This window comes from Muntiacus reevesi, chromosome 22 (genome assembly GCF_963930625.1).
Source record: "Muntiacus reevesi chromosome 22, mMunRee1.1, whole genome shotgun sequence".
NCBI lineage: Eukaryota > Metazoa > Chordata > Mammalia > Artiodactyla > Cervidae > Muntiacus > Muntiacus reevesi.
The window spans coordinates 31,875,599-31,901,423 of NC_089270.1; the positions used below are offsets into that span (position 1 = coordinate 31,875,599).

At 35.5% G+C, this 25,825-nt stretch overlaps 2 protein-coding genes across 2 annotated transcripts in view; both read left to right on the forward strand.

Moving 5' to 3' along the window:
- The window catches only part of LOC136152756 (transmembrane protease serine 11C-like), a 42,939-nt gene that overhangs the window by 12,282 nt on the left and 4,832 nt on the right, over positions 1-25,825 (forward strand). The window contains exons 2-7 of the mRNA XM_065914134.1: positions 873-940; positions 2,331-2,494; positions 17,594-17,632; positions 21,197-21,368; positions 22,618-22,877; positions 23,922-24,064. Of these exons, the coding sequence (XP_065770206.1) occupies positions 873-940; positions 2,331-2,494; positions 17,594-17,632; positions 21,197-21,368; positions 22,618-22,877; positions 23,922-24,064 (846 nt within the window). The remainder of the gene's footprint in view (positions 1-872; positions 941-2,330; positions 2,495-17,593; positions 17,633-21,196; positions 21,369-22,617; positions 22,878-23,921; positions 24,065-25,825) is intronic.
- Positions 4,927-5,708, forward strand: LOC136152844 (single-stranded DNA-binding protein, mitochondrial). The gene has a single exon (XM_065914300.1). It carries the CDS (start codon positions 5,146-5,148, stop codon positions 5,590-5,592), a length of 447 nt encoding a protein of 148 aa, XP_065770372.1. The 5' UTR covers positions 4,927-5,145; the 3' UTR covers positions 5,593-5,708.

Sequence of the window (25,825 nt, forward strand, 5' to 3'; positions counted from 1 at the left end):
TTTTTGAAGGACTATCTTTGCCGAAATAAAATATAGTAATTAGCCTCCAACTAATACAAATAAATGGAAAAATAAATAAATAAATAAATAAATAAAATATAATTGAGGATGATTATGGGGGGAAAAAAAAGCTATGGACAGTGCAAATTTTGTACTCTGTGAAGACCCTGTTGTAATAAATTATCCACTAGGTTAAATCCAGAACAGATGAGAAAATGACTCTTACATAAAATTTTTCTGAGAGATTTCCATGTATACTGCTTTGAAGCCATCAGTAGCACATAACTGAAAGATCAGGGAAAATGGTTTGCAGTCCAGATGTGAAGAAAGAGCTTCCAAAGTACAAAAATAAATTAGAAACATTTCCTTCTTCTGGGAACACTTCTGTTTGGTAGCATTGGTGTTCACAAGAAATCTGAATATGGAAGATAAACTCTATCAGGTGAACCTTTGAATTTACTTCTCCAAAATAAGAGAAAAATATTCTTTCCTTTCATACTGTTAGGAAGGAAGAAAATATTTTTGCCTCACTTTGTCACACAATTTATTGATTTAAGAATATTTGTGAATTAGTTGAGCCAGTATAAAGGTAATTTTTTAAAAAATACATGTTTAACACACATTGCATCTCTTCTTTAAATGAGATCCAGAGAAATTTGAACACTACGTATTTTTTATGATATTAAGTAATTGTTTAATTCCTAGGATGTGGGTAGTAGTAAAATTAAACTGATTTGGTCATTTATTGATATTTGGTGAAGTTGACTGATGGGTATGTCAGGTTCATTTTTCTTTCTATACTTTCACATATATTTGAAGTTCTCCACAATGAAAATTTAAAAATAAGTTACCATTCATTTTACTTTTAACAGATAAATGAAACATTTCATGGATCCAGACTGAGAAGACAGTATGTCAAATCCCATGTTGTCCAAGTAAGGTATGTAAAACAGCCTGAAATGCACAAAAAATAAAGTTTTCCTTTGCCTTCCTATCTTATATTTAACAGAATATCTTTGTATAGTATATAATCAAAAGGTTAAATCTTGGTCTTCAAAACCACTAGCAGTTTCAAATGTAAAAAATATATTCAAAGTCTGCTGGAAAATTATTAAACCAGAACAAAGAGATCCAGCTCATGGAGAGTATCAGGTTAAATGGAGTTGATTTTCATTTGAAGGTACAAAGCCAAAGAGCAAATTTAAAATGAGGTGATGATTTCAATACAAGAAAGAATGGATAAGCTAAGAGAACCAGGAACAGAATGTCTGACACCGGAGTAGCTAATATCTCAAAAATATACATCATCTTACCTGATATGACCTGGCTTCTCTCTGACTTCATCTCGTACCCTCATCCTCATATAACACTTGATATCCACGCAGATCTGCTGTTATTCCTCCAATAAACATGCCAAAATTGTTCCCATCACAGGGCTGTCAAAGCACAAATTACACCAGACAAAACTGAACAGACAGGGAAGACAATGTTCAAGTTTTTTGCAACAGAGAAGAGAAGCCAGAACTGTTTTAACTTCCCTGAAACAAAGCACCATAGGGTTTTTAAAGGCTGGGGTGAGAAAGAGACCTCAGACCATCTGTGTTTGTGATTGGCTTTGCCCAAAGAAAAGTAAGCTTCTCACATATTCACAGGAAGAGAACTTGACCCAGTCTTGCAATTGTGCCTCCACCAATAAAGATAAAAAAACAAAACTATAAATGATTCTCTCATCTTTACCTGCTACATTTCATTTCATTATTTGCTATTGGCTCTTCCTACAAGGTCCATAGTGCATTTATGAAACATAGATACATTTATGTTAGTAAATAATTGTCCCATAACATTCTGAGATTTTCAAAACACCTCCATATACATTATCTTATGTGGTGTTTACAATAACCCAGTAAATGAAATTATCATCATCATTAGAGAGATGGAGAAGGAAACAGCAACTCACTCCAGTACTCTTGCCTGGAAAATTCCCTGGACAGTGGAGCCAGGCAGGCTACAGTCCATGGGATGACAAAGAGGCAGACACAACTGAACGACCGAGCATGCACACATCATAGAGATGAACAGTATGGAGTACAGTACTCCTTGCTATAATCAATGAACTGGCAAACGATAGATCTAGAATACAAAGTCAGTTCCCATGAGTCTAAATCACTCTTTCTTTACTGTTCACCATGCCAAAAAAGTGCCATTTTCACTCCCTTTAAAGGAACTGGAAAACTGCCTGGAACTCTGCTAACCAAAGAATAGAATAACTCCACTAAAAATGAGAGATTCCGTAATAAAGTATAATTTCTTTGTCTTTTTCTGTTTTGCAGCCGAGCCAAAGGAAAAGTGATAATACACACCGTGCTTAAGTTTAAATCTTATTATACAAATACTTCTGCAAAATTTCGAGATAAGATCGAAACCATTTTACGTCAGAAGCTAAAGGGCGAAACTGGGTCTTTATGCATAGATTATTCTTCATTCAGATTTTCAGGTAAGTCTTTCTATGTACCGGCCAGAAAAATTTTCATCTTTTAATTTGAGTGTGGTGCTTTGTTGTGCAATTGAAACCAATACTGCTCTCTTTAATTATCATTTAATAGATAATGGTTATTACTTTTAACCACTGTTAAAGTAATTAAGGTTTATGTTAATCAGTTTTAATATAATATCATTCCTGTGTTCTTGAAATCAAACTTTACTTAACAATAGATTTAAAAAAAAAAAAACTGTCGTAGTCCCAATTATCATGGTCCCAAATGTGGGTCCTAAGTTTTCTTTGCATGGAGCCAAATGTCAGGGTGCCAAATAGTACTGTTTCTTTACTATGTGAGCTCATGTTTTTAGCACATGAGTTTCCAAATATATATTCTTGGTGGTGAATTTTCTATAAGCTAGAGACCTGCTTTATTTCTTTGTGGTTTTGTTTTTGAGATCATCAAAGGTTGGATAAGCTACATGAGAAGGAAGACTCTATGACAGAGCATCTAATAGTACCCAAGGAGAGTCACATTGGGTCCCAAGTTTTCTTTGCAAAACAAGGCAATCTGAAACTCGAACTCTTATGGCTTGTTCTGTGGGTCATGATTTCTCCATAAGTTCTTTTGGATGTCTCAAGAATCTAGACTCTCAAATTCCAGAAATTGAGTTTAAATCTCCTTAACAGCAAATTTATTCCTTGATAGGCCTTTAATGGACTTCATTTCTTTCACTCCTATATATAATCTAATTCTTATTCTTGAGCATGTGACAATATTGTGGAAGACAGCTTCTAAAAGACAGGGACACACATTCTCCGTTCCCAGGATGATCAGTGTTTCTCTGGTCTTGATGAAAGTACAGCCAATGCCTGGCACATCTAAGCTAGGCTTTCAGTTCTCCGCTACAACTAATATGATCAAGGGGAAAAAAGTATCCCAGCCTACAGGAAGGACTAAGTGTTTGTGGAAAAAAATCTACTCCAAGTGTTCATTTGTCTGGAATAGCAAAAGGATCAAAAAGCAAAACCTGAACATGCTTCTCCTGGATAAAAAACCGTCATGTTGTTGAAATGTGACTCTCCTCAGGTTATATTAGATGCTCTGTTGTAGAGCCTTCCTTTTCACATAGCTTAACCAACCTCTGATGACCTCAAAAAAAAAAAAAAAAACCCACAGAGAAATAAAGCATTTCTCCAATTTATAGAGAATTCACCACCAAGGATATATTTTTGGAAACTCATCTGCTAAAAGCATGAGCTCACGTAGTAAAGAAACAGCATTATATTCCTGGTATTCCTCCAGACTTTAAAAACATTACATAGGATCCCAGAAAAATGAACTTGCTGAAGGTATTTTCTAGGTTTATGGCTCTTCTCTGTAGTTTTATTTAGAACAGTGCATCCTACAAGTTTCTGAAGAGTAGTGACTGGTAAGCACAATACACTTAAGTACATGTGGTGCTTTGGTACTGTCTTAGCCTCCACCTGTTGCCTAGAAACCCCTCTCTCTACTCCATCACCTCTCCTCAGAAGCTAGATGTCTCATGAAACTGACTGGGCGCTCACAGGTGCAGGATCAAACTCAGAAGCTAACTGGGCTAGGCCTCCAAAATCACAATGAAGTGATTTAACACAAAGCTCACATTCAAGACAGTTCTTACTTAAAGAGATTATGAATACTCACTGGTCACCACATAAATTGGTCTCTGGTTTAGGGATTTATGAAAGCTTATTTAGGTGCCAAGGTTGCTGTCATAGCATCTTATTGAATAACCTGACCTTATTGCTGCCTGCTTAGTTGGGTTGCTTAGCACCCACTAAGCATGTCAAGGTTGTGGATTTCATTTTCATACAAGCAGCTAACATAGAGGAAAAAGGCATCACTGACCAGTGCTCTAAGCTACAATGAATTGCTGAATAGTTTCCAGTGTTCCTATATTATTAAGCTTAGAAGAGTACATGTAGAATAACGATATGCATAAACTCTGAATCATCTGGATTATATTTTAGGTGCATAAAAGTTTCATCAAAACAAAAGCCACCTAGGATTTTTGAGCTTAATCCCCTTCCAGAATCCCAATTGAGAAAGGCTGATGACAAGGTTGGCACTATATGCTCTAGCAAACATTGTTATCCCCAGATTTAAGATGTAAAGAATGCCTTAGTTGCTAAGAACTGTGAGCATAATATGTAATTTAATTTCCCACTCACTCATGAATTCCAAGAAAATGACGCTTGCAACTACTGTCCTAGGTACTAACAGTCAGTATTTATGTGTATTCTTCAGTGAGAGATCAACATTTTCTCCATCAATTATAAACTTACTAGATCAGAGGATTTTTCAAATTGACCAGTGAGCATAAAACCTAGAAAACAACATATAGTTTTCTGAAAAATCTCTCAGGTGGGTTCAGTGGTAAAAGACTTTAAGCATTCCCAGGGAAGGCCAGAGTCTTGCGTTAGGTGTGCGTACGGCTGTTCGCGGCCCGGGAGGAGTTGCTTTGTCGGCGTGTAGACCTCCTCTTTTCGCGCGGAGGCCTCTGCTATCGTCGCACCTCCCAGGCTCTTTACGTTGTCGCTTGGGAGCGTCAGCTTTGAGCAAGGGCACCCGCACATTTAAGCGGAAAAGACTAAAGATTAGATTGGAAGAAAAGAGAGTAGAAGCCATGTTTCGAAGACCTGTAGTACAGGTGCTTCGCCAGTTTGTAAGACATGAGTCTGAAGTAGCTAGCAGTTTGGTTCTCGAGAGATCTCTGAATCGCGTGCAGTTGCTTGGTCGTGTAGGTCAGGACCCTGTCATGAGACAGGTAGAAGGAAAAAACCCAGTCACAATATTTTCCCTAGCAACAAATGAGATGTGGCGATCAGGGGAAAATGAAACCTACCAAATGGGTGATGTCAGTCAAAAGACAACATGGCATAGAATTTCAGTGTTCCGACCGGGCCTCAGAGACGTGGCGTATCAGTATGTGAAAAAGGGGTCTCGAATTTTTGTGGAAGGGAAAGTAGACTATGGTGAATATACGGATAAAAATAATGTGAGACGACAAGCAACAACAATTATAGCTGATAATATTATATTTCTGAGTGACCAGATGAAAGAGAAGCCGTAGACTGGACGATTCTTCTCTGGCCGGTGTTTGGTACAGTCTCATTTCCAAATCATGCTAATGTTTATAGTCCCTAAGGATAAGAATTAAAATATTCTTCGTTATAAAAAAAAAAAAAAAAAAAAAAGACTTTAAGCATTCCCAAACCCCTAAATTTATATTCACTTATGCGTTATGCTTAAACAATATTACATTCTTTTAAACACAGAGATGATAACCTCAATAGTTATAATTGGTTAACACAATTTTTCTTTTATAATGTCCTTTATAAATTATAAGGTTATGGTTACATGATCTTGTTATTTCATAGCTTAAGAATCAAAACAGAGCATACATATGATATTTCAGTTCAGTTCAGTTCAGTCATTCAGTCGCGTTCGACTTTTTGCGATCCTGTGAATCACAGCCAGGCCTCCCTGTCCATCACAAACTCCCGGAGTTTACTTAAACTCATGTCCATCGAGTCGGTCATACCATCCAACCATCTCATCCTCTGTCGTCCCCTTCTCCTCCTGCCCCCAATCCCTCCTAGCATCAGGGTCTTTTCCAATGAGTCAACTCTTCACATGAGGTGGCCAAGTATTGGAGTTTCAGCTTCAGCATCAGTCCTTCCAATGAACACCCAGGGCTGATCTCCTCTAGGATGGACTGGTTGGATCTCCTTGCAATCCAAGGGACTCTCAAGAGTCTTCTCCAACACCACAGTTCAAAAGCATCAATTTTTCAGCGCTCAGCTTTCTTCACAGTCCAACTCTCACATCCATATATGACTACTGGAAAAACCATAGCCTTGACTAGACAGACCTTTGTTGGCAAAGCGATGTCTCTGCTTTTTAATATGCTATCTAGGTTGATCATAACTTTCCTTCCAAGGAGTAAGCGTCTTTTAATTTCATGGCTGCAATCACCATCTGCAGTGATTTTGGAGCCCAAAAAAATAAAGTCTGACACTGTTTCCACTGTTTCTCCATCTATTTCCCATGAAGTAATGGGACCAGATGCCATGATCTTATTTTTCTGAATGTTGAGCTTTAAGCCAACATTTTTCACTCTCCTCTTTCACTTTCATCAAGAGGCTTTTTAGTTCCTCTTCACTCTCTGCCGTAAGGGTGGTGTCATCTGCATATCTGAGGTTATTGATATTTCTCCCAGCAATCTTGATTCCAGCTTGTGCTTCTTCCAGCCCAGTGTTTCTCATGATGTACTCTGCATATAAGTTAAATAATCAGGGTGACAATATTACAGCCTTGACATACTCCTTTTCCTATGTGGAACCAGTCTGTTGTTCCATGTCCAGTTCAACCTGTTGCTTCCCAACCTGCATATCGGTTTCTCAAGAGACTGGTCAGGTGGTCTGGTATTCCCATCTCTTTCAGAATTTTCCACAGTTTACTGTGATCCACACAGTCAAAGGCTTTGGCATAGTCAATAAAGCAGAAATAGATATTTTTCTGGAACTCTCTTGCTTTTTCGATGATCCTTGGAAGTTGGCAATTTGACTTATACTCATGTAATTAAAATTTTAATGCAAAGAAAGAAAAAACAAGTAAAGCATTGCAAGTGATATATCACCCAGCAAGTCGACCTCACAATATGATGCACTTGACTATCACTGCCGTAAACTATTAAGTCAAGAGCTAAGAAGAAAACATAATGCTAGATGCACCAACTATACAACTGCAAGGATGACCATATTGTGTTTCTCTCCTGGAAACTCTGGAAGGAAAAATCAAAATCATTTTTTGTAAAAACAAAAAAATAGCCTCATAAGCTGAAGTGAGGTTTTTAATAAAATGCCTTATAAAGTGAATGCTCATGACTTTTTGACGGGCATACTTAAGGGCGTACTTAATGGGCATACTTAAGGATATGACTGTAACTTGTTTTAAAAAGCAATTATTATTTCCTCCAGAAAAATGCCTTGTACATACTGCTATACTTAACCATCTACTGATTAAGCATGAAAAATATTTTAAGTACTTATGCTAAATCATAATTGGTTAAAGTAAAAACTCAAATTATGTAGAACTAATATAAATTCATACACAAGGATGATCATCCTGACCCACTATTAAAGGTTTTACAAGAAGAATGAAACTCTGGTCTTGCACTCATTTGTGAGTAACTGGCTAATGCTTAGATATAAATCATGTTTGTAGAACACACCTTTTTCATGTGGCTTGATCCTGAGATGCTGCATAGGTTCATTTGTAACACATTTCAAGAAACTTTATCCAATAATTCTTAAATTCTAGAGTACATTTTTTCAAAGTATGCTGCCCCCCACAGTGTCCTTTCTCAACCAAGAACCCATCTTCAGCTCCACAAACATGTTTCATCTGCAAAGTATCTCTTAAAATAATCTCAGTAGTATAAGACCTTGACCACAGACAATTCTTTAAAATACGTCTTTCTAAATAGGTAAATTTCCTGAAGAATTTATATTTCATCTTTTTAACAAACATAAAAATTCTCTTTAAAATTATATTTTTACAAAAATCTTTCTCAAACCTACCACCTCTTCTTTGACATTACTATGGACATCCACTAATTTAGAGTGGATATTGTAGTGCCCTCAGAGCTTTTAGGGAATGAAGAGAAATTAATGCCTTCACCAAATAAAGCCCAATATTGCAGTTCTGAGCTCTCATATTTATTCATTTTCATACTTCAATGTCAAGTCGAATTCTTGCTGTCACTATTATTTTCTCTGTTCTTTCTCCTCCCTTCTTCAAATTCATTTCAAATATCTTAAAATATTTTATAGTAATTTCTATATCAAAACTGGAAAAATGAGATAACCTTTCAGTAAAGGTGTCTTGAGCTTCCTTGTTCAGTTATATAAGCTTTAGTGAGCTGATATTTTTGATATATCTTTTTATATATTTTCTTTGATATTTTGATGTATCTTTTGATATAGCTTTTGACTTCTCTGATACCCTTGTTTCCTGCTTGTTGACTTTATTGCAGAGAATATGTTTCCAGGTTTACCAAGAGACATGGAGCACTATTCCTGTTGGCAATTCAAAATGTCTTTCAATAAAGCCAGGAATTTGTTTCAAATAATATTCAAGTTATTTTACAAATGCAAGTTTGAAATATATATTATTGAATGATACAACTATTAGACATTGTCCAGATATTTAAAAGAATTTAAAACTTATTAATAGTCATTTCATTAAAAGACTCACTATCAATAGGGCCCACAAAAGACACTGCCACAAAATTATCCATGAATTAAGAATGATCTTCCAAATGAATCATCCTTATTTTCTAATCTTTAAAAAGGAAAAAATATAATTTACAATAGTTATTTTTGATAGTTAACACTAAGTTTAAATGATTAATGCTAAAACACTATATCTAGTGAGCCAATTCAGTTACTCGCCTGAACTACCTGTTAGATTAACTAGAATGACTGCCACTCTAGATCAAAAGTGGCATCCTATTAGCTGACCAGACCCCACAGATTTTTTAGTGAAGTTCTAAATTCATCTTGCCAATTTAGATCCAGTATACCTGAGATGAATCCTGAATTCCTGCCCTATGCTATCTGCATCATATCTTTCCCTTGATACTCTTGTGACTGAATTCCCAATCTGCTTCTCTATTCTGTATTGTACAACATTTTCTATTTTAGCAATTTAGAGTTTTTACATTTTCATTCTCAAGCTGAAGTTTCTCTTAGAAACTTAGCCATTGGACTGGTGTCTTAGCTCTCGTCACCTCCCCATAAAATTACTGGAATCTTGTACTCATGGCTTCCCAGCTGACACAGTAGTAGAAGAATCTGCCCAGGAGACACAAAAGTCATGGGTTTGATCCCTAGGTTTGGAAGATCCCCTGGAGAAGGAAATGACAACCCACTCCAGTATTTTTGCCTAGAAAGTTTCATGGACAGATCAACCTGGCAAGCTATAGTCCATGGGGTCACAAAGAGTCAGGCACAATTGAGCACACAATCCTTGTACCCATGGCTTTTAACATCTGCAAACCAGACACTACCCTCCTGGCTAAAGTCTGGCATTATTCATCTGAGGCTATATGATGGTAAATTTTGTGCCAACTTGACTGTGCCATTCCACGTGCCCAGATATCTGTTTAAACATTATTCCTGGCTTCTGTGAGGATGTTTTCAGAAGACATCAGCATTTGAATTGGTGGACTGACTCATTGCCCTCCCCAATATAGACGAGCATAATCCAATCCATTGAGGGCCTAAACAGAGCAAATGGATAGAGGAAGAGTGAATTCTCTCTCTTTGCATGGCTGATTGAACTGGAACATTGGTTTTCTCCTGCCCTCAAACTGACAGTGCATTTCTCAGACCTTTGACTGGAATGACAGCACTCTCTTGGTCTCCAGCTAGCAAATGGCATATTGTGGGATTTCTCAGCCTCCATAATTGCCTGTGAGTCAGTACCTCATAATATATATGCTCCTCTAGAGAACTCTAACTAGTAGAGACTGCCAGAGAGCACTGTAAGCTATCATCAAGCCCAAATAAACTCAGATTTATTATGGGCTTTTGGAAATCCCACTTGCCTTACATACTCCTAAGAGTCCAACTGTGTATATAGCGCGAGCAACTCTCCAATCTCTTTTCAAGTCTGTCCTGGCTGCCTTTCATTTCCCAGGAACTTAAGCCTTTGAAGCCACAGAATTCCACATTACAGCTTGAGTGTGTTATAATATAGTATACATTAAAAGTGATTAGTTTTAGGTTAAAGAGCTTGTGCTTTGGTAGTTATAAACGGTCTATTAAAATCCATTAAATCATGAAAGACATGTAGTCAAAGTTCTCTTTTCTAAATTTTTTATCTGATAATATTGTGTAAGATGGACTAGTGGGGAGAGTCTTTAAGCAAAGAGATCAGTTAGGAAAGAATTACAACTGTCCAAGTGTGAAGAATTAAAAACCTGAAATATAATAGTAAAAATAATATTAGAAATAATAAACATGTCAAGAGATTATATTTATAGAATTGACAGAACTTAAGGCTGGATATGAGACATAACAGTGAAAGGAATGGAATACAACATCCAAGTTTTAAGTCTGAGTAATCAGTGAGATGACAACTTCATCGAGAACAGATGAAAAGGTAGAAGAAAAAAGGTTTATAAATATTTAATAAAGGATACATAATGTTACCTTCTAAGAAGATGGAGTGGATACACTTTTCCATATTTCTCTCACTAAATACAGTTTAGACCCCTAAGTATTACAAATAAAACAGATATAAGAAGAGCCCAGACTGGCTAGTGACCTCAGGGCTCAACAACATGGTGAGACTCCCGGATGTGTTTTATATATCCTGAAATTGGGACCAAAGAGGCCAGCAGTCCCCAAACTTCCAAGGGTACAGGAGAAATCATCTTTACATATTAAAAGACTCAATTAGATAGCAACTGTCTCCAAAGTGATATACAAGATCATATTTTTTAGGAAAAAATATGGGAGGGCATCTTTGGCATCTAGGGCTAGATAGAGTTCTTCAGACTTGACACCAAAAGCATGTTTCATAAGAAGAAAAACTAATGAATTGGACTTCATCAATGTTCAACTTTTTCTCTGTGTAATGTAACCTGTTAAGAGGAGGAAAAGACAAACTACACACTTGGAAAAAAATATTTGCACCTACACATCAAATGACTAGAGTCTAGAATATAAAAAGAACTATCAAGACTCAGTGAGAAAACAAACAATCCATTTAGAAAATGGAGAAAAGACATGAAGATACATTTGACCAAAAGGAATATATAGATGGCAAATAAAGACATGAACAGATGCTCAATATTGTTAGCAATTAAGGAAATACAACTTAAAATTGCAATGAGATATTGCTACACACTTATGAGCTGGCTAAATTTTTTAAAATAATGACAAAAGCAAATTCTAGCAAGAATGAGGAGAACCTGAATCACTCATACAATGCCTGTGGGAATGTAAAATGGTACATTCACTCTGGAAAACTCTTTGGTACTTTCTCAAAAAAAGCAAGCATGCAACTACCATATAACCCAGCAGTGGCAATCCTTGTCATTATCTCAGACAAATAGTGAGTTGCGTTCAAACAAAAATTTATGCATGAATGTTTATAGGAGCTTTATTCCTAATAGCCAAAATCTGAAACAACCTAGGCATCCTTCAACAAATAATGGTCAAATAAACTCAGGTACATCATGACATGAAATACTTCTCAACAACAAAAAAAGAAATTGAATACTTAAAGAAGCCAGTCCAAAAGGTTACATCCTGTATGTTTCTATTTATATGAATATATGACATCCTTGAAGTGACAAAATTACAGAAGGGGAAACAAATTAGTGTTTGCCAGGAACTAAGAAAGGAGTAGAGTGGGAGAAAACAGGTGTGGCTATAAAAGAGCAATGTGACGAATTCTTGTGGTGATGGAAATGTTCTGTAATTTAGCACCATCAATGTCAATATCCTGGCTATGATATTGTAGTATAGTTTTGAAGATGTTAACCTTTACAACATCTTTGCAAGGTATTACCTTTGGTAGAAATTGGGTACCAGAGTACATAAGTGTAGTTTATTGCATCTGCATCTGAATGCACTATTATAACAAAATGATCATTTTTTTAATTGCACTGATGAGTTTGGCTCCTATCTCTCATGTTCCTAGATCTCTGAGTTGCTGTATAACAAATATTATTTAAATGAGTCTTATTATGAGTTTTGATTCATAAAAAGTCTTTTATAAAAAGACATTCATAAAAAGTCTTGATAAAAAAAGACATTTTTTTAAATGTCTTTGAAAAATTTGGACATCTTTTCAAACTAGCATAATGGATTACTCCTACTAAAACATAATAATATTTTATCTTCTGTTCCAGAAGCCCGAAACCTTTTGATATTCATAAACACTTTATGTAAGATTGTGAAGGTACTAAAATTATGTGCAAAGCCAGTTTGATTTTTTCTTTTTTATTACTGATAAGTTGCATATGAATCTTTAATTCCTACATTAAATAGATGAAAGTACCATATGCCAAATGCCAGTTTTAATGTTTTCTTCCCCTCAAATTGATTTCTGTTTCTGATAAAATATGCATTGAAGAGCCTTTATTAAAGCTCATAATGTGAGATAAAATCAATAAGGGACAAGATAAGGTATTAAAAATATTAAAACTCTTTTTTTAAAAAAAAGAAAAATCTTTCTCAAGTCTGTCAATTCAGGCCACAAAGAAACTTAAAAATTTCATAAATTTCTCCAAAACCAATTTTTCTATTCTTGTAAAATAGAGTATCTTTATACTCTGTGCAGTTTTTGTCTCCTATATAGAATTTCCAAAGAAACACACGAGTCCTACATGTTATGAGTAAGAAAAAAATAGTTGTGGTTTGTCTATAATGACAGCTCACTTGTTCAACTTCAAAAACCATGTAATTGTCATGGATTTACTCATAAGTAATGCATAAAATAAGTCTATAAATTCTGTCATAGTTGTAATTGAATCTATTAATCACTGCCTGAATATTATTTCTCTGTATTTTTTTAGTATATACAGTTTCCAGAAGAATTTTTACTTTAGGAAAGATATACTTAAAACAAGAAATAAGTTTCAGAGAAAAAATTTAGTTTGTTCAGAATGAACAAGTGAATATTACCAGGTGATGGTTATTTTGAATCAAAAACTACTATATCCAAATTGGCAAGGCAATATGAAGCTAAGGAATTATTTGAGAAGAGGGAGATAAGAAGGAAAGCTTCATGGAGAAGCTACATCTTAAGATGAGTCTTAAAGAAATAAATGGGCATGAAATGAAAGAAATCCACAAAGTCATTCTCTGTGGGACGCAACATGAGAGCTGTAGCATCAAAATGCAAACTCCACCAAGTGTGTAGGTATGTGGGAGAGCCAGACTAGAAACTCTCCAAACTGAAAATGCTCATCTTAAATGTTAGCTTCCTGTCCAACATTATCCACTGAGTCCTACATCAACATAATTGTCTAAAGATACTTTTCAGTACATGTACTGTCCTCTCCTCATTACGGCAATCTTTTTTACTGCTTCCAAAACAAAACCAACAAAGTCATTGGAGAAGCATTTGTAATATCCAAATAAAAATAGATGCTCCTTATCTTTCATATTTCCTTCAATGAATAGTTCTACCTTTCAAACTACCACCTGTGTATACATCTGGTTATTTAATTGATTTATAAATAATCATTTAAATATAAATAAAATAGTTTTAAATTTTATCTTCAGAGTCAGAATGGCAAACATATCGAAGACCTGTACTGTGAATAACTAATCTACACCACTTTGATAGTATTACAAATGATATATAATATCAAACCACAGAGATAATTTTCAGTCTATTAGAAGCATAAAGAAAAGGACTTATTGAGGCTAAATATGCAGCCAAGTGACTATTCAAAACCTGCAATGAGTGAATGGGGGATTCAGATTTTGTTCAACCACAATCCAGGTCCATGCTCTGTTCCTTTGTCTTTCAATGTAGATCAGTCATATTAATGTTCCAGGGTAACTTTTTTGGTGAATATATTGCGAATAAACTTACATGGTAGGAAATGATCATTTCTGTGTTAAAAAACAATTTTATTTGTAGCATTATCTTGCTCAGTAAGACCCTGTATGTTTACAGGTTTTCAGAAATTTACTACATGAATATTTTTAAATAGCTCATAAAACACACTTTGTAAGATAATTCAGCTGACCTCCTCTATATTTTTACTGTTGTAACCCTAGGAAAACTATCTGAAAAGTAGGGTTAATCAATTAATTTAACATTGGATTCATGTAAAGTAATAACTTTACCTGGATTCCTGCTTAGTCACTCAATCATGTACCACTCTTTGCAACCCCATGGACTGCAGTCCACAGGCTCCTCTGTCCATGGAGATTCTCCAGGCAAGAATGGTGGGTTGCCATGCCCTCCTACAGGGGATCTTCCCAACCCAGGGATCAAACCCAGGTCTCCCACATTGTAGGTGGATTCTTTACCATCTGAGCCACCAGGAAAGCCCCATAAATTCACCTAAGTGGAGTTAAAGCCCATGGTATATGTAAAATTTATATTATGAATGTGTCCACTGCTACTGTAAAATTCTTCCTTATTGGAACCATATAGCTCAGTTTTCATTATTATTATGCTTCAGACTTCTTTCTTAAGAAATAAAATATTCACTGGATAGCAGACTTTTAGAGTCCTCATTCTTACCAGTGCATCCAAAGTTGCATTTCTTACTTCCTAACCTCAAAAAGACACCAAATATGAAATAATAGTCATGGATTTGTAACATTTCATGGATTTGCAACACTACAGATCCAAAAGTCCATTTAGAGAGCACTTATGAAAGTGAAAAAGTAAAATTGTTAGTTGTTCAGTCATGTCCACCTCTTTGTGACCCATGGGCTATAACCCACCGGGCTCCTCTGTCCATGGAATTCTCCAGGCAAGACTACTGGAGTGGGTAGCCATTCTCTTCTCCAGGAGATCCTAATCTAATCTTCAGTAGTAAGTGAATTATGCCTATTTTGCTCCAGTAAAATTAATTCTTTGACTCCTCCCCAAAAGAATGTTTGTTGTCAACTGTTCCCATTCTCCCCATCATCCCTCTATGCCAGGTGCATCCAATTTTCTATGCATACATCTAACATAGTACTTATCACATGATATCATCTATTTAATTGTATATCTCTTCCACAGCACTCCAAGTTCATTGAGGGCAGGGTCCACGTCTCTTCTTTGATTCCTGACCCACGGGAGAAGACCAATTTTGCTAAAATTAGCTGAGCTGCTTTTTAAAGCTGCTTTGTCATATTATTCTTTGCTGGAATCTCCCCCTTAGCAAGGGCAATGCCACTGTTTTTGTCATTTCCTTTATGTGATACATTGTAAACAGATTATCCTAGGTTACAGCACTGACTCCCTGATTCAGAGGTAAATCCATAGGAGTTCCAGCCCTCAAGTGTTGAGCCAGGGGCTCACGGGGTTAGGATAGAAACACAAACAGCCATAGCAGTGACTCAGACAAAAACAATGACTCCAGTCATTTCCCGATTCATCATCCTGTCTTCCACCTACCCAAGATATACTTGTTATTTTAAGCTCTAAAATAATACAGATATTAAAAGTAAGTTCTAATTTAAAGACATTTCTTCTTTTTAGAAAGTCATGCATCAATAAAGAAAATCTCAAAGAAAGTCTGTCAATAAATTAGGATTTCTAAACAATTAATTCTTAAGATGCAGGAATAAACATTTTTCAATTGAATTATGGGAGTTTAATTATTTCCCAAAATATTAATACTGTTTGATATATTTTACCAATCACATAAAGCTCAAAATCAAACTGCACAAGTATAATGTTGAATAAAAATTATAGGAGTTTAATTATTTCCCGAAATATTAATACTGCTTGATATATTTTACCAATCACATAAAGCTCAAAATCAAACTGCACAAGTATAATGTTGAATAAAAATTCGTTTCTGGAAAGCAGTCATAAAGGATTAAATGGAGCTATGCCACCTGTTTAAGTAGGTGTGGCTCATACTTACTCATAGTCCATCTAACTGCTGAATTGCTCCTGCCTTTTTGTCCATCCGGTTGACTTTCTGGTAAAGAATTCTTTTGTCTCCCTTATTTATTGTGCAACCTAATATAAGAGTGTAATTGTCATTGGCATATATAACTGGATACTCCCTCTGGATTTATAGAAATCAAGAGCGTAATAAAAAATGAACCTGCATTGGCATTATACTATTTAACTCATAGAACACCTGGTGATTTCTTTTTGAAGAGCAACTCTTAAGAAGAAATGCCTCATAGGTTTACAGTTCTCTGCATCTGAAACTTGGGACATAATTGTAATTCATTTACTCATCCTCTCCTCACACAGTTTGCACATGAATTAAACAGGTTTGCAATTCTGCAGGAATTGGAGAGGCATAACAAAACTATCTGGAGTAAATCTTACTCTAGAGTATTCCCTAGATATCTAGGAATGAGTAGGAAATTGTTGTTAAAATATATTTTTATCCAAAATGAATGAGAAGTGGAAAGGCACACTTAACTGAATGTTGTGAATAATGGAAACTTACTATACAAAATGTATTGATCTCTAAATGAGCAAAATACAGCAAAATGCATGTAACACCAAAAAATTCACTAAATGTAACAACATATCACTCTTTCCTGGTTGCAAGCATTATTTTTTCTGTTATTTAGTTACTTTGGTGTCATAACCTGCCTTCTCAAAAAGAAGAGCCTGAGACAGAGACTTGCATGCAGTAATTGATTTGAGAAAGAATAAAGGACAGAAAGAGTAAAATGGGGAGAGGAAGCTGACCATTACTAGCAGCAACCCTGGCTTCATCTCACTGGACGTTATGAATTTTATTTCCCCTGTGACTAAGGGGGGAAACATTTTTGCATCAGCTTTCATCCTATTCTGACTCTAACAGAGTTACTGCCCCTCTCTCCTATTGTCCATCTGGGAATGTCCAGTGGTTTCCTTCTAGCAGAAACTGAAAAGTCCTAGGCACTGGCTTGGGAAAGTCATTTGTTACTCCTGAGATGAGCAGATGCAAATCTGCGTGGAACTGGTTACCATACTGTGGCCGGAATAATTGGGCCAAGAGCATTCAAAGTGGCACCAAAAAAAAAGTGTTGAATGTATTTAGTATTTGGTGATTTGTATTCAAGATGTGATTTGTATTCAAGATAACCATCTTTCATATATTTTAGTATTTTTGAGGACCCAGACTTCTTTCTCAAATAAATTGTAATGGGGGACTTGAGAGTCTTTTTAGAAGCAGAATAATAAATACTAAGATTTTATTACTCTCTATGCTAACCTATGAACATAGAAATTACATAGTCAAGACTGACTAAAATTATTATGTCTGTAGAATGTGTTCTCCAAAACAAAATAGTTAATATTAATATTTTTTAAATGTGTTCATAAATCTAACTATGTCCGTTTTCTTCTCCCTTGACCTTTAGATATTGCAATGCCAATGGCAGAAAATCTTCTCCATACATGTAAGTTCATTAATAAAGAGTTATTTTCTAGTAACAAATTTCGTAGATGGCAAAAAAAGAAAGAAGTTTCACTTAAGAGTTAATGTGGTATGCATAAAGGGGCAATGGGAAGCCTTCTTTTAAAAACTGTATGAAGGTGATTGTAGATGGTCTTACATTGACTGATACCATGGATTTAAAACGAGGAACACATCACCTCATGCCATACTGGCAGAGGGGATCTAAACAGTGATCATTAAAAACTCAGAATCTAAACGTAGCTACACATTAGTTTTGAGCCCCAGTTCTGCCACTTCCTAACTGGAATAATTTACACGGGTTACTTAACTTCTCAGACCTTCAGTTCCAAGGTATTGTGATGATAAGGGGAGGTACAAGTCAGTAGTTAAAAAGAGTACACGCTCCTAGTGAACACTCAAAAGATGTCAGCTATTTGCATTTTCTATTCTGCCAATGAAAACTTCAGGCCTAAGAGCTCCTGTGGAATTCTGATCCTGGAAGCCAAGTCCATTAGTGTGCTGAGAAGTCAGCTGCCTTACATACAAGCAGCTCCTTGCTGGCTAAGACCTTTTGCTCCCACTCTTCTGCTAGACGCTTTAAGAAATGTGATCCCCAAGGTTACTAGAACCTGGAGCACAGTGTCGGGGAGAAGCACTCCTCTTACCTGAGGTTGACTGTAGCAGCTGGATTAGAGGAATCGCCCTCCAGAGCGAGGTGACACCAACCCCAATGGCTATCCTTCAGTCACAGCGTGGTCATTCCTGAGCAACCTGGGTAATATTTAAACACAAATCTGTATTAGATTGCCTTCCTCTGTGATATATTTTGATGAAACAACCATTTAGCAACTAATAAGATATTTAAAGCTCAATTATTCCTATTCAAAACTTCAGTACTGATATGACCAAAATCCAAAATTAGGAATCTGTCAGGTTGGTAGAGAGAAGTACTCAACATAGGAATGAAAGCAGTGATAAGAAAGAGATCAGCCAATCTGTGCATCCCCCCGACTAGAACATTAAACAACCATCTATGTCAATATCCGAATTTGATTTAGTTTATCTGAGATTTTAACTCGACTTTAAATAAAAGGGGAGAAGGGAGAAGCAAGAAAAATCAAACAGGGTTGAAAAGAGAATAGAGTGGCATGTGACATAAAGTGACATATTAAAGTGCAGTAATAGGATAAACAGCAGTGTCCTATTGTATAGCTCAGGGAACTATATTCAATATCATGTGATCAATCATAATGGAAAAAGGATATATATATGTAAATCTATGTATATGTATAACTGAATCACTGTGCTATATAGCAAAAATTAACACAGCATTGCAAATCAACTATACTTCAATTAAAAAAAAAAAGTAAGTGTAGTAAAAAGTGATGGAGTAGAAGTTAGAAGGGTAGAGAGGCTGTTAGAGCTTGGTAGATTATCTGATGTTTCTGAAACTATCACCCAGAGAGCCTTTATTGTATTCTTTAAATCCTTGAAATTTGCCATAAGACTTTTTTAGACAGAACAAAAGCTCTAAGGTGCCAGGTAAGATTTTGCAAAGATAATAACAAGATAATACTGCAGAGGTGGCATCCAAAAGCTTAACAGAAGCAATTATGAATAAGTAAAATCTTGGAATGAAAATTGGTACGTGGATGTAAATTAGATTAAAATTCTGAGTAAGAGCAGAAACAGGGAAGTAGAGTCACCCAGGGGAGGTTCTACTAGCCCAGAGAGCATCTTTGTTTTCACATTCCTCTGAAAGACGTTGAGTAAAAGCCAACTTCCTTTAGGAGTTGTTCAAACAGAAGGGAGGATCCGGAGGAACCCTTATAGTTTTAGGTTCTGCATTATTTGCTTTATCCTCAGTAGCGTCCATGGTAAGGGAGTGGAAAGAAAGAGGGTAAGAAAAAAGAGTCATACTCAATGAGTCAGTATGAGGATTCTCTCCTTCAAAAATAACAACCACAAATGTCCTACTTCAACTCAGTGATGCTTGTGAAGAGGATACCTTAACAAACTGAAGTTTGTGTCTCATCGAAGAGAACAATCTAGAATCAGAAGCAATATATAAGCTTAAAGATTTCAAGAGGCTAGTGAAGGCCTTTTAAAAGTCTACATGTCCCTCCTCTGTGTTTCTAATCCTTTCCACACTCAGGAAAGAATATCTCAAGATACATCTTGTCACATATAATGCATAACATCTCTATGAAACAATTGACCATCTAACACTTCCAATAAATTTAAATATTCCCACTCTTGATACAAATACCTTTATCTAATTCAGAGTTTTTCTATCTTAACTACTAATATTTTGGGCTAGAGAATCTTTTGTTTCAAGGACAGTTCCATGCATTACAGGATTTTTAGCAGCATTCCTGGCCTCTACCCACTAGATAGCAGTAGCCAAACACTGCCCTCCTTCCAGTTATAGCAACCAAAAATGTTTCCAGATATTGCCAAATTACTTCTGGGGATGGGAGGAGCATGTAAAACTGACACCAATTGAACCACTTCTTTAATCAATGACCACTGCATTGATTTTGGCAAGTTTTATTTACTCTCCAAATTCTTATGAACAAACCTTATATACAAAAGGGTTTTGTAGTCAAATATTTTTATCTTAAGATGTCTCATGAATTACACTATATAGACTTCATTTCTTTTTTTTTTTTTTTTCATTTATTTTTATTAGTTGGAGGCTAATTACTTCACAACATTGCATTTGAGAACTTGTTTGAGCTTCTTTTATGTGATGAGTTCTCTCCATTAGGTTCTGGAGATATATACATACATATATATATGTATAATTTTTAAAGGCATGGTTCTTTCACTCTAGAAATATTTATTAATGAGGCTGAGAATCTTTAGCAAAAGGTACCATAAATTGTTAAGGGACAAGCTCAGTGCTTTAAGTGGAGTAAGACAAGAGAATCAGAGACAGGATCAGACGGGTAGGATAATAGTGAAGTTTATACTATTACTGAAGATTTGCTTTAAAGACTTAAGAGTCTAGCAGTTTCTCTGGACCTAAATTGACGCTAAAGCACAGTCTTGATACTGGAAAGTATATAGCTTTGGGGAAAGGGTTAATTCTCTTCATGTATTATTCCTTTTATCCAAGTAAAACACATTTATGTCTACTCTCTCATCAGTATCTCATTCACATTCACATTCATTCACATTTTCTTATGAATGCTTCCTAGCAATCATTGCTTTAAACAACTGTTCACAAATTTGAAAAGCACACATTTTTCCATGCAACTTTGTAGTTTGTTTTACAGTTATTCCAAATTTAATCATTTAATTCCACCTACTCTTTCAGGAGGTCATAGGAAGGACATACACACACACAAAGGGGATGAGGATGGGGAGAAAGATGTCCATCTGTTTTGAATGAATTTTCAGGAAATCTCATGACACCAGTAAATTAGGATTAACATCTCCAAGACTGTGTTTTTTCTCAATTAAAAGTTAATAGTGACTTATTTGTAGAAAGGTAGATTGTTTAAGAATGCATGCATAAGTGGTATCGATATTATGTGCTAATGACTCCATTTTGGGGCAGGTTGTGGACATCGCAAAATTACTCGCTCTGGCAACAAGATAGCCGGGGGCATGGATGCTGAGGAGGGAGAATGGCCCTGGCAAGCTAGTCTTCAACAGAAAAACGTCCACCGATGTGGAGCCACTCTGATTAGTAACAGCTGGCTTCTCACTGCTGCTCACTGTTTCGTAAAGTAAGCTCTGGACCACATAAAGTTCTCAAATTCACTCAAGTACCTAAAAGTCTGATAGGTATCTTTCAAGAATACAGTCATATAACTATGCTTCCAACTGTCCACTATTGTGAGATATAGCCCAAAATTACTCAGTGAATTATCAGTTGTTGTTTTTTTTAAAAAAAAGATATATTCAGACTGAGCAATGTTATCAACAGCGACACATTTTGGACCAAATAATTCTCTGTTGTGGGGGGCTATCCTGTGCATTATAGAATGCTTAGGAGCATCCCTGTCCTCTAGACACCTAATGTCGGTAGCATCCCCTCCAGACTGACAACCAAAAACCTCTCCAGACATTAGCAAATGTCTCTTGGAAGACAAAATAGCTCTCAGTTGAGAGTCACTAAGGTGAATCAATTTCATAAGGAAATTAATTCGAATTTCATAAATTAATTCAATTTCATAAGGAAACTATAAAGCCCAATTGAATACAAATCTTCTGTTTCTTTCTCATCTATTGCATTAGGTCTAATTTACTTCAGTTCAGTTCAGTTCAGTCGCTCAGTTTATAAGTATTTTAGTCCCTTCTGCAACCTTCCATGTATATCTCTATTTGAAATGATTATTTCTTTAAAGGATATATTATTATACCAAAAGTTTGCTTTTTTATACCTAAAAGTTTTTTACCCTTTTTTTTGATGGTTCGTTTCACCAATTTCTGTTGACTTTACATAACACTTACTGGTTTTATATACAAACAAAAATTCCTCTCAGACTTGAGAGTTTTAAAGTGTCCCAGAAGCACTATTTTTCAGTGCTTAATGTATTGAATACAACCCTTGATTAACAAGCAATAGCAAAAATCAGAATTATCTTTCTATTTATAGTTTTTAATGATTATAAAAGAGAATTTTGACTATATCCTTAATTTCCATAAATTTACTCTGTCTCATATCCTTGCACACTATTTATTAAATTTTGTTTATCTTGTATTGTTATATTTATCTTTCTAAATCCTCCTGAGTCTTTTCTGTACAAAAAAAAATGTAGTTTCTATGAGCTACCTTTTAGATTAGAGCTTATTATTCAAAATCTATTCATGCTATCATTATTTTAACTTTTTTTCTTACATACAGCTTTGCCTTTGTATATTTATATGCCCTATGGAATTCAAAATTTATCTATTTATTTTTGCAAGTATAAGATATTAATTCCTACAACTCTAATATATAGGACTTTCAATAAATAAACCTATTTTCTTTAGGGCCAGGGATCCCAAACAATGGAATGTTAGTTTCGGGCTCCTTTTAAGTGATCCACAAATACAGCGGAGTGTCAAGGATATTATAGTTCATGAAAACTACCACTACCCCTCACACAACAATGACATTGCTGTCGTGCGTCTGTCCTCACCAGTACTATATACAAGCAATATCCGAAGAGCATGTCTTCCAGAAACGTCTTATGCATTCCCACCCAATTCTGATGTGGTGGTCACTGGATGGGGGACATTACAGTCTGACGGTGAGTTCCTAAACTTCTATCATTATATGGTTTGGGTTTTAGGAGTTTTAAAAAAATACTCAGAAGCACAGCTAAACCTGAGAAGTACTCTCTCTAGGTCATTTTAAAGGAGATGAAAAAACCAACCTCAATGACATTCATGTAGAAAATACAATTTCATAGCATTTTTGTATGTAATTTCACTTCCCTTAACAATAGCAGTTTTTACAGAAATGTAATATTTGAATGAATTGCTTATTACTTGAATAAGCAATTCATTCACCTCCATTTCATTTATTCGTTTACTCATTCAATAAATGTTTATTTAGATCACAACCTTGATTCCAAGTACTTTCCTGAGTCATTTAGATATATTAGAAACTAAAATAGGTAAATGTTTCCTGCACTTACAAAGCTCACATTCTTGGCAAAAGAAGACAGACAATAATCATGAGATATAATAAATAAGATTACACAGCATATTTTCTGTAGGTAAGTACCGTAGAAAAAGCAAGCACCACAGAAGATTGGACATTTTTGATGGGGTAAAATGAATGGCCTTCTGTGACAAAGCAATACTTGAGCAAAGACCATTCAAACGTGTGCATTTACATGAGCCTAATAATGTAAGCGTGTTGTGTTTGTGTTCATAAATGCATTTAAAAGCAGAAAAAATAAACCCCAAATTCCAAGATAGGATTATAGTAACAAATAGCAGAAAATCTGAAAATGATCACAAAATGTATATTTCTGGAGTATGAGTTTTTCATTTTGTTTTCTAAAGTATATGTGTAATAAATATAAACTTCCAAAACAATTCAAAAGTAAAAAAATTCCATCAACATAGATGGCCACACTTAGTATTTCTAAATATGGTCATTTTTAACAGTAGCTGGGTGTGTTCATAGCATTATTTCCTTGTCGATAAGAAAGCACACAAATACAAGTTTAGATAAAACATATGCTTTACATTGATTTTGAAATTGTACACAGGGTTAGCTACTAATAACCTAGCCAGGGAGATTAATATTGACTTTAGAAAAAGTTATATAATTTTTCCCCTAGGAACAAGTCCTAATATACTCCAAAAGGGATTAGTGAAGATTATTGATAACAAGACCTGCAACAGGAGAGTGGTATATGACGGTGCGATCACACCTGGGATGTTGTGCGCTGGGTTTCTGGAAGGAAGTGTCGATGCCTGCCAGGTAAATCTGCTTATTCTATTTTCAAACGGATTTTTTTGTATGGTTTTTAATTTCCAATTAATCTGTTCAATGGTCTCAAAAGACTGATAATCTTTAAGAACTGAAGTATAGACAAAGTAGCTGATTAAAATTATATGTATTATATATAATAATAGGTCTCATTAAAGTATTAAAGGGCTAAATCACCCTTACTGAAAGGGGATAAGAATCAAGTTCAAATAAGCAATGAAGAGATGCAACTGAATATTGGTAACTTTAGTTCAATTGGTCCTCTTTCACTGGGAAATACAACTGGATCTGACAACAGGACTAAGGATTGTGGAGATTTTTGATTTAGGGAGGCTCCAACACCTTAAATATTTGACTTATTTAACATTTATATAGCATCTTCATGAGCTAGCCACTGTTTTAAGCTCTTTAAAAATAATTTAGTTGGGTTATGACAATCTTGTGATGTTTTCTTTACTGTTATAAACCCTGTTTCTCAAATGAAGAGACTGAGACAAAGAGATCAAGTAATGTCTAAACTAACACAGGTATTAAATGACAAAACTGAGATTAAGTTCAGGAAATTAGACTCCACAGCCTCTAATTTGAATGCTGCACCAACTTTCCTTTCCATATGCTTAATATACTTCAAATACTTCTGATGCTGTTTATAAGCAAAAGTTCTAGAACCAACAAAAATACTACTGTAGTTATCCAGGCAGGCAGAATCAGTGATAAATCCAAAAGGATAAATAGGATAAATCCTTATCCTATTCATTCAATTTACTCATTATTCTTGCACTCTAGGAGCTAGATGACATGCAAACAAGAACTTGTAATACATAATTATCATTGCTTATTACTTATTCCCATCTTCCCAACTGTCCCATTAAACTTACTCTTCAAAGTCACTACAAACTTAAATTCTGTTTCACTCAAGTTTCTCCCAGTCCATCACCCTCAACCCCATGACTCTTCTAAATTGGTGCAGCCTAGAATCCATGTTTTATTATTTCAGCCACTCCGTTGACAGCACCATCAATGTTTCATCGTCTTTTGATTCCCCCACACCCATCTCAATCTCTGAACACAAAGCAATCTATTTGCCTTACTTGCTTTTATATATGATCCACTGTTCATGAAGTTCTCAAGGCAAGAAGACTGAAGTGGTTTGCACTGTACAAAAAAGATCTTCATGACCCAGATAATCACAATGGTGTGATCACTCACCTAGAGCCAGACATCCTGGAATGCGAAGTCAAGTGACTCTTAGGAGGCATCACTATGAACAAAGCTAGTGGAGGTGATGGAATTCCCGTTGAGCTATTTCAAACCTTAAAAGATGATGCTGTGAAAGTGCTGCACTTAATATGCCAGTAAATATGGAAAACTCAGCAGTGGCCACAAGACTGGAAAAGGCCAGTTTTCATTCCAATCCCAAAGAAAGTCAATCCCAAAGAAAAGGTCAGTTTTCATTCCAATCCCAAAGAAAGTACGACGTATTAGCAGCTTCAATAATTAGGTCTTTGGAGTAGAATCCAGTAAGGAAAGGTGTTCCCAAAGAATGTTCAAACTATCACACAATTGCACTCTTCTCACATGCTAGTAACATAATGCACAAAATTCTCCAAGCCAGACTTCAGCAATATGTGAACCATAAACTTCCAGGTGTTCAAGCTGGTTTTAGAAAAGGCAGAGGAAGCAGAGATCAAATTGCCAACATCCACAAGATCAACAAAAAAGCAAGAGAGTTCCAGAAAAACATTTACTTCT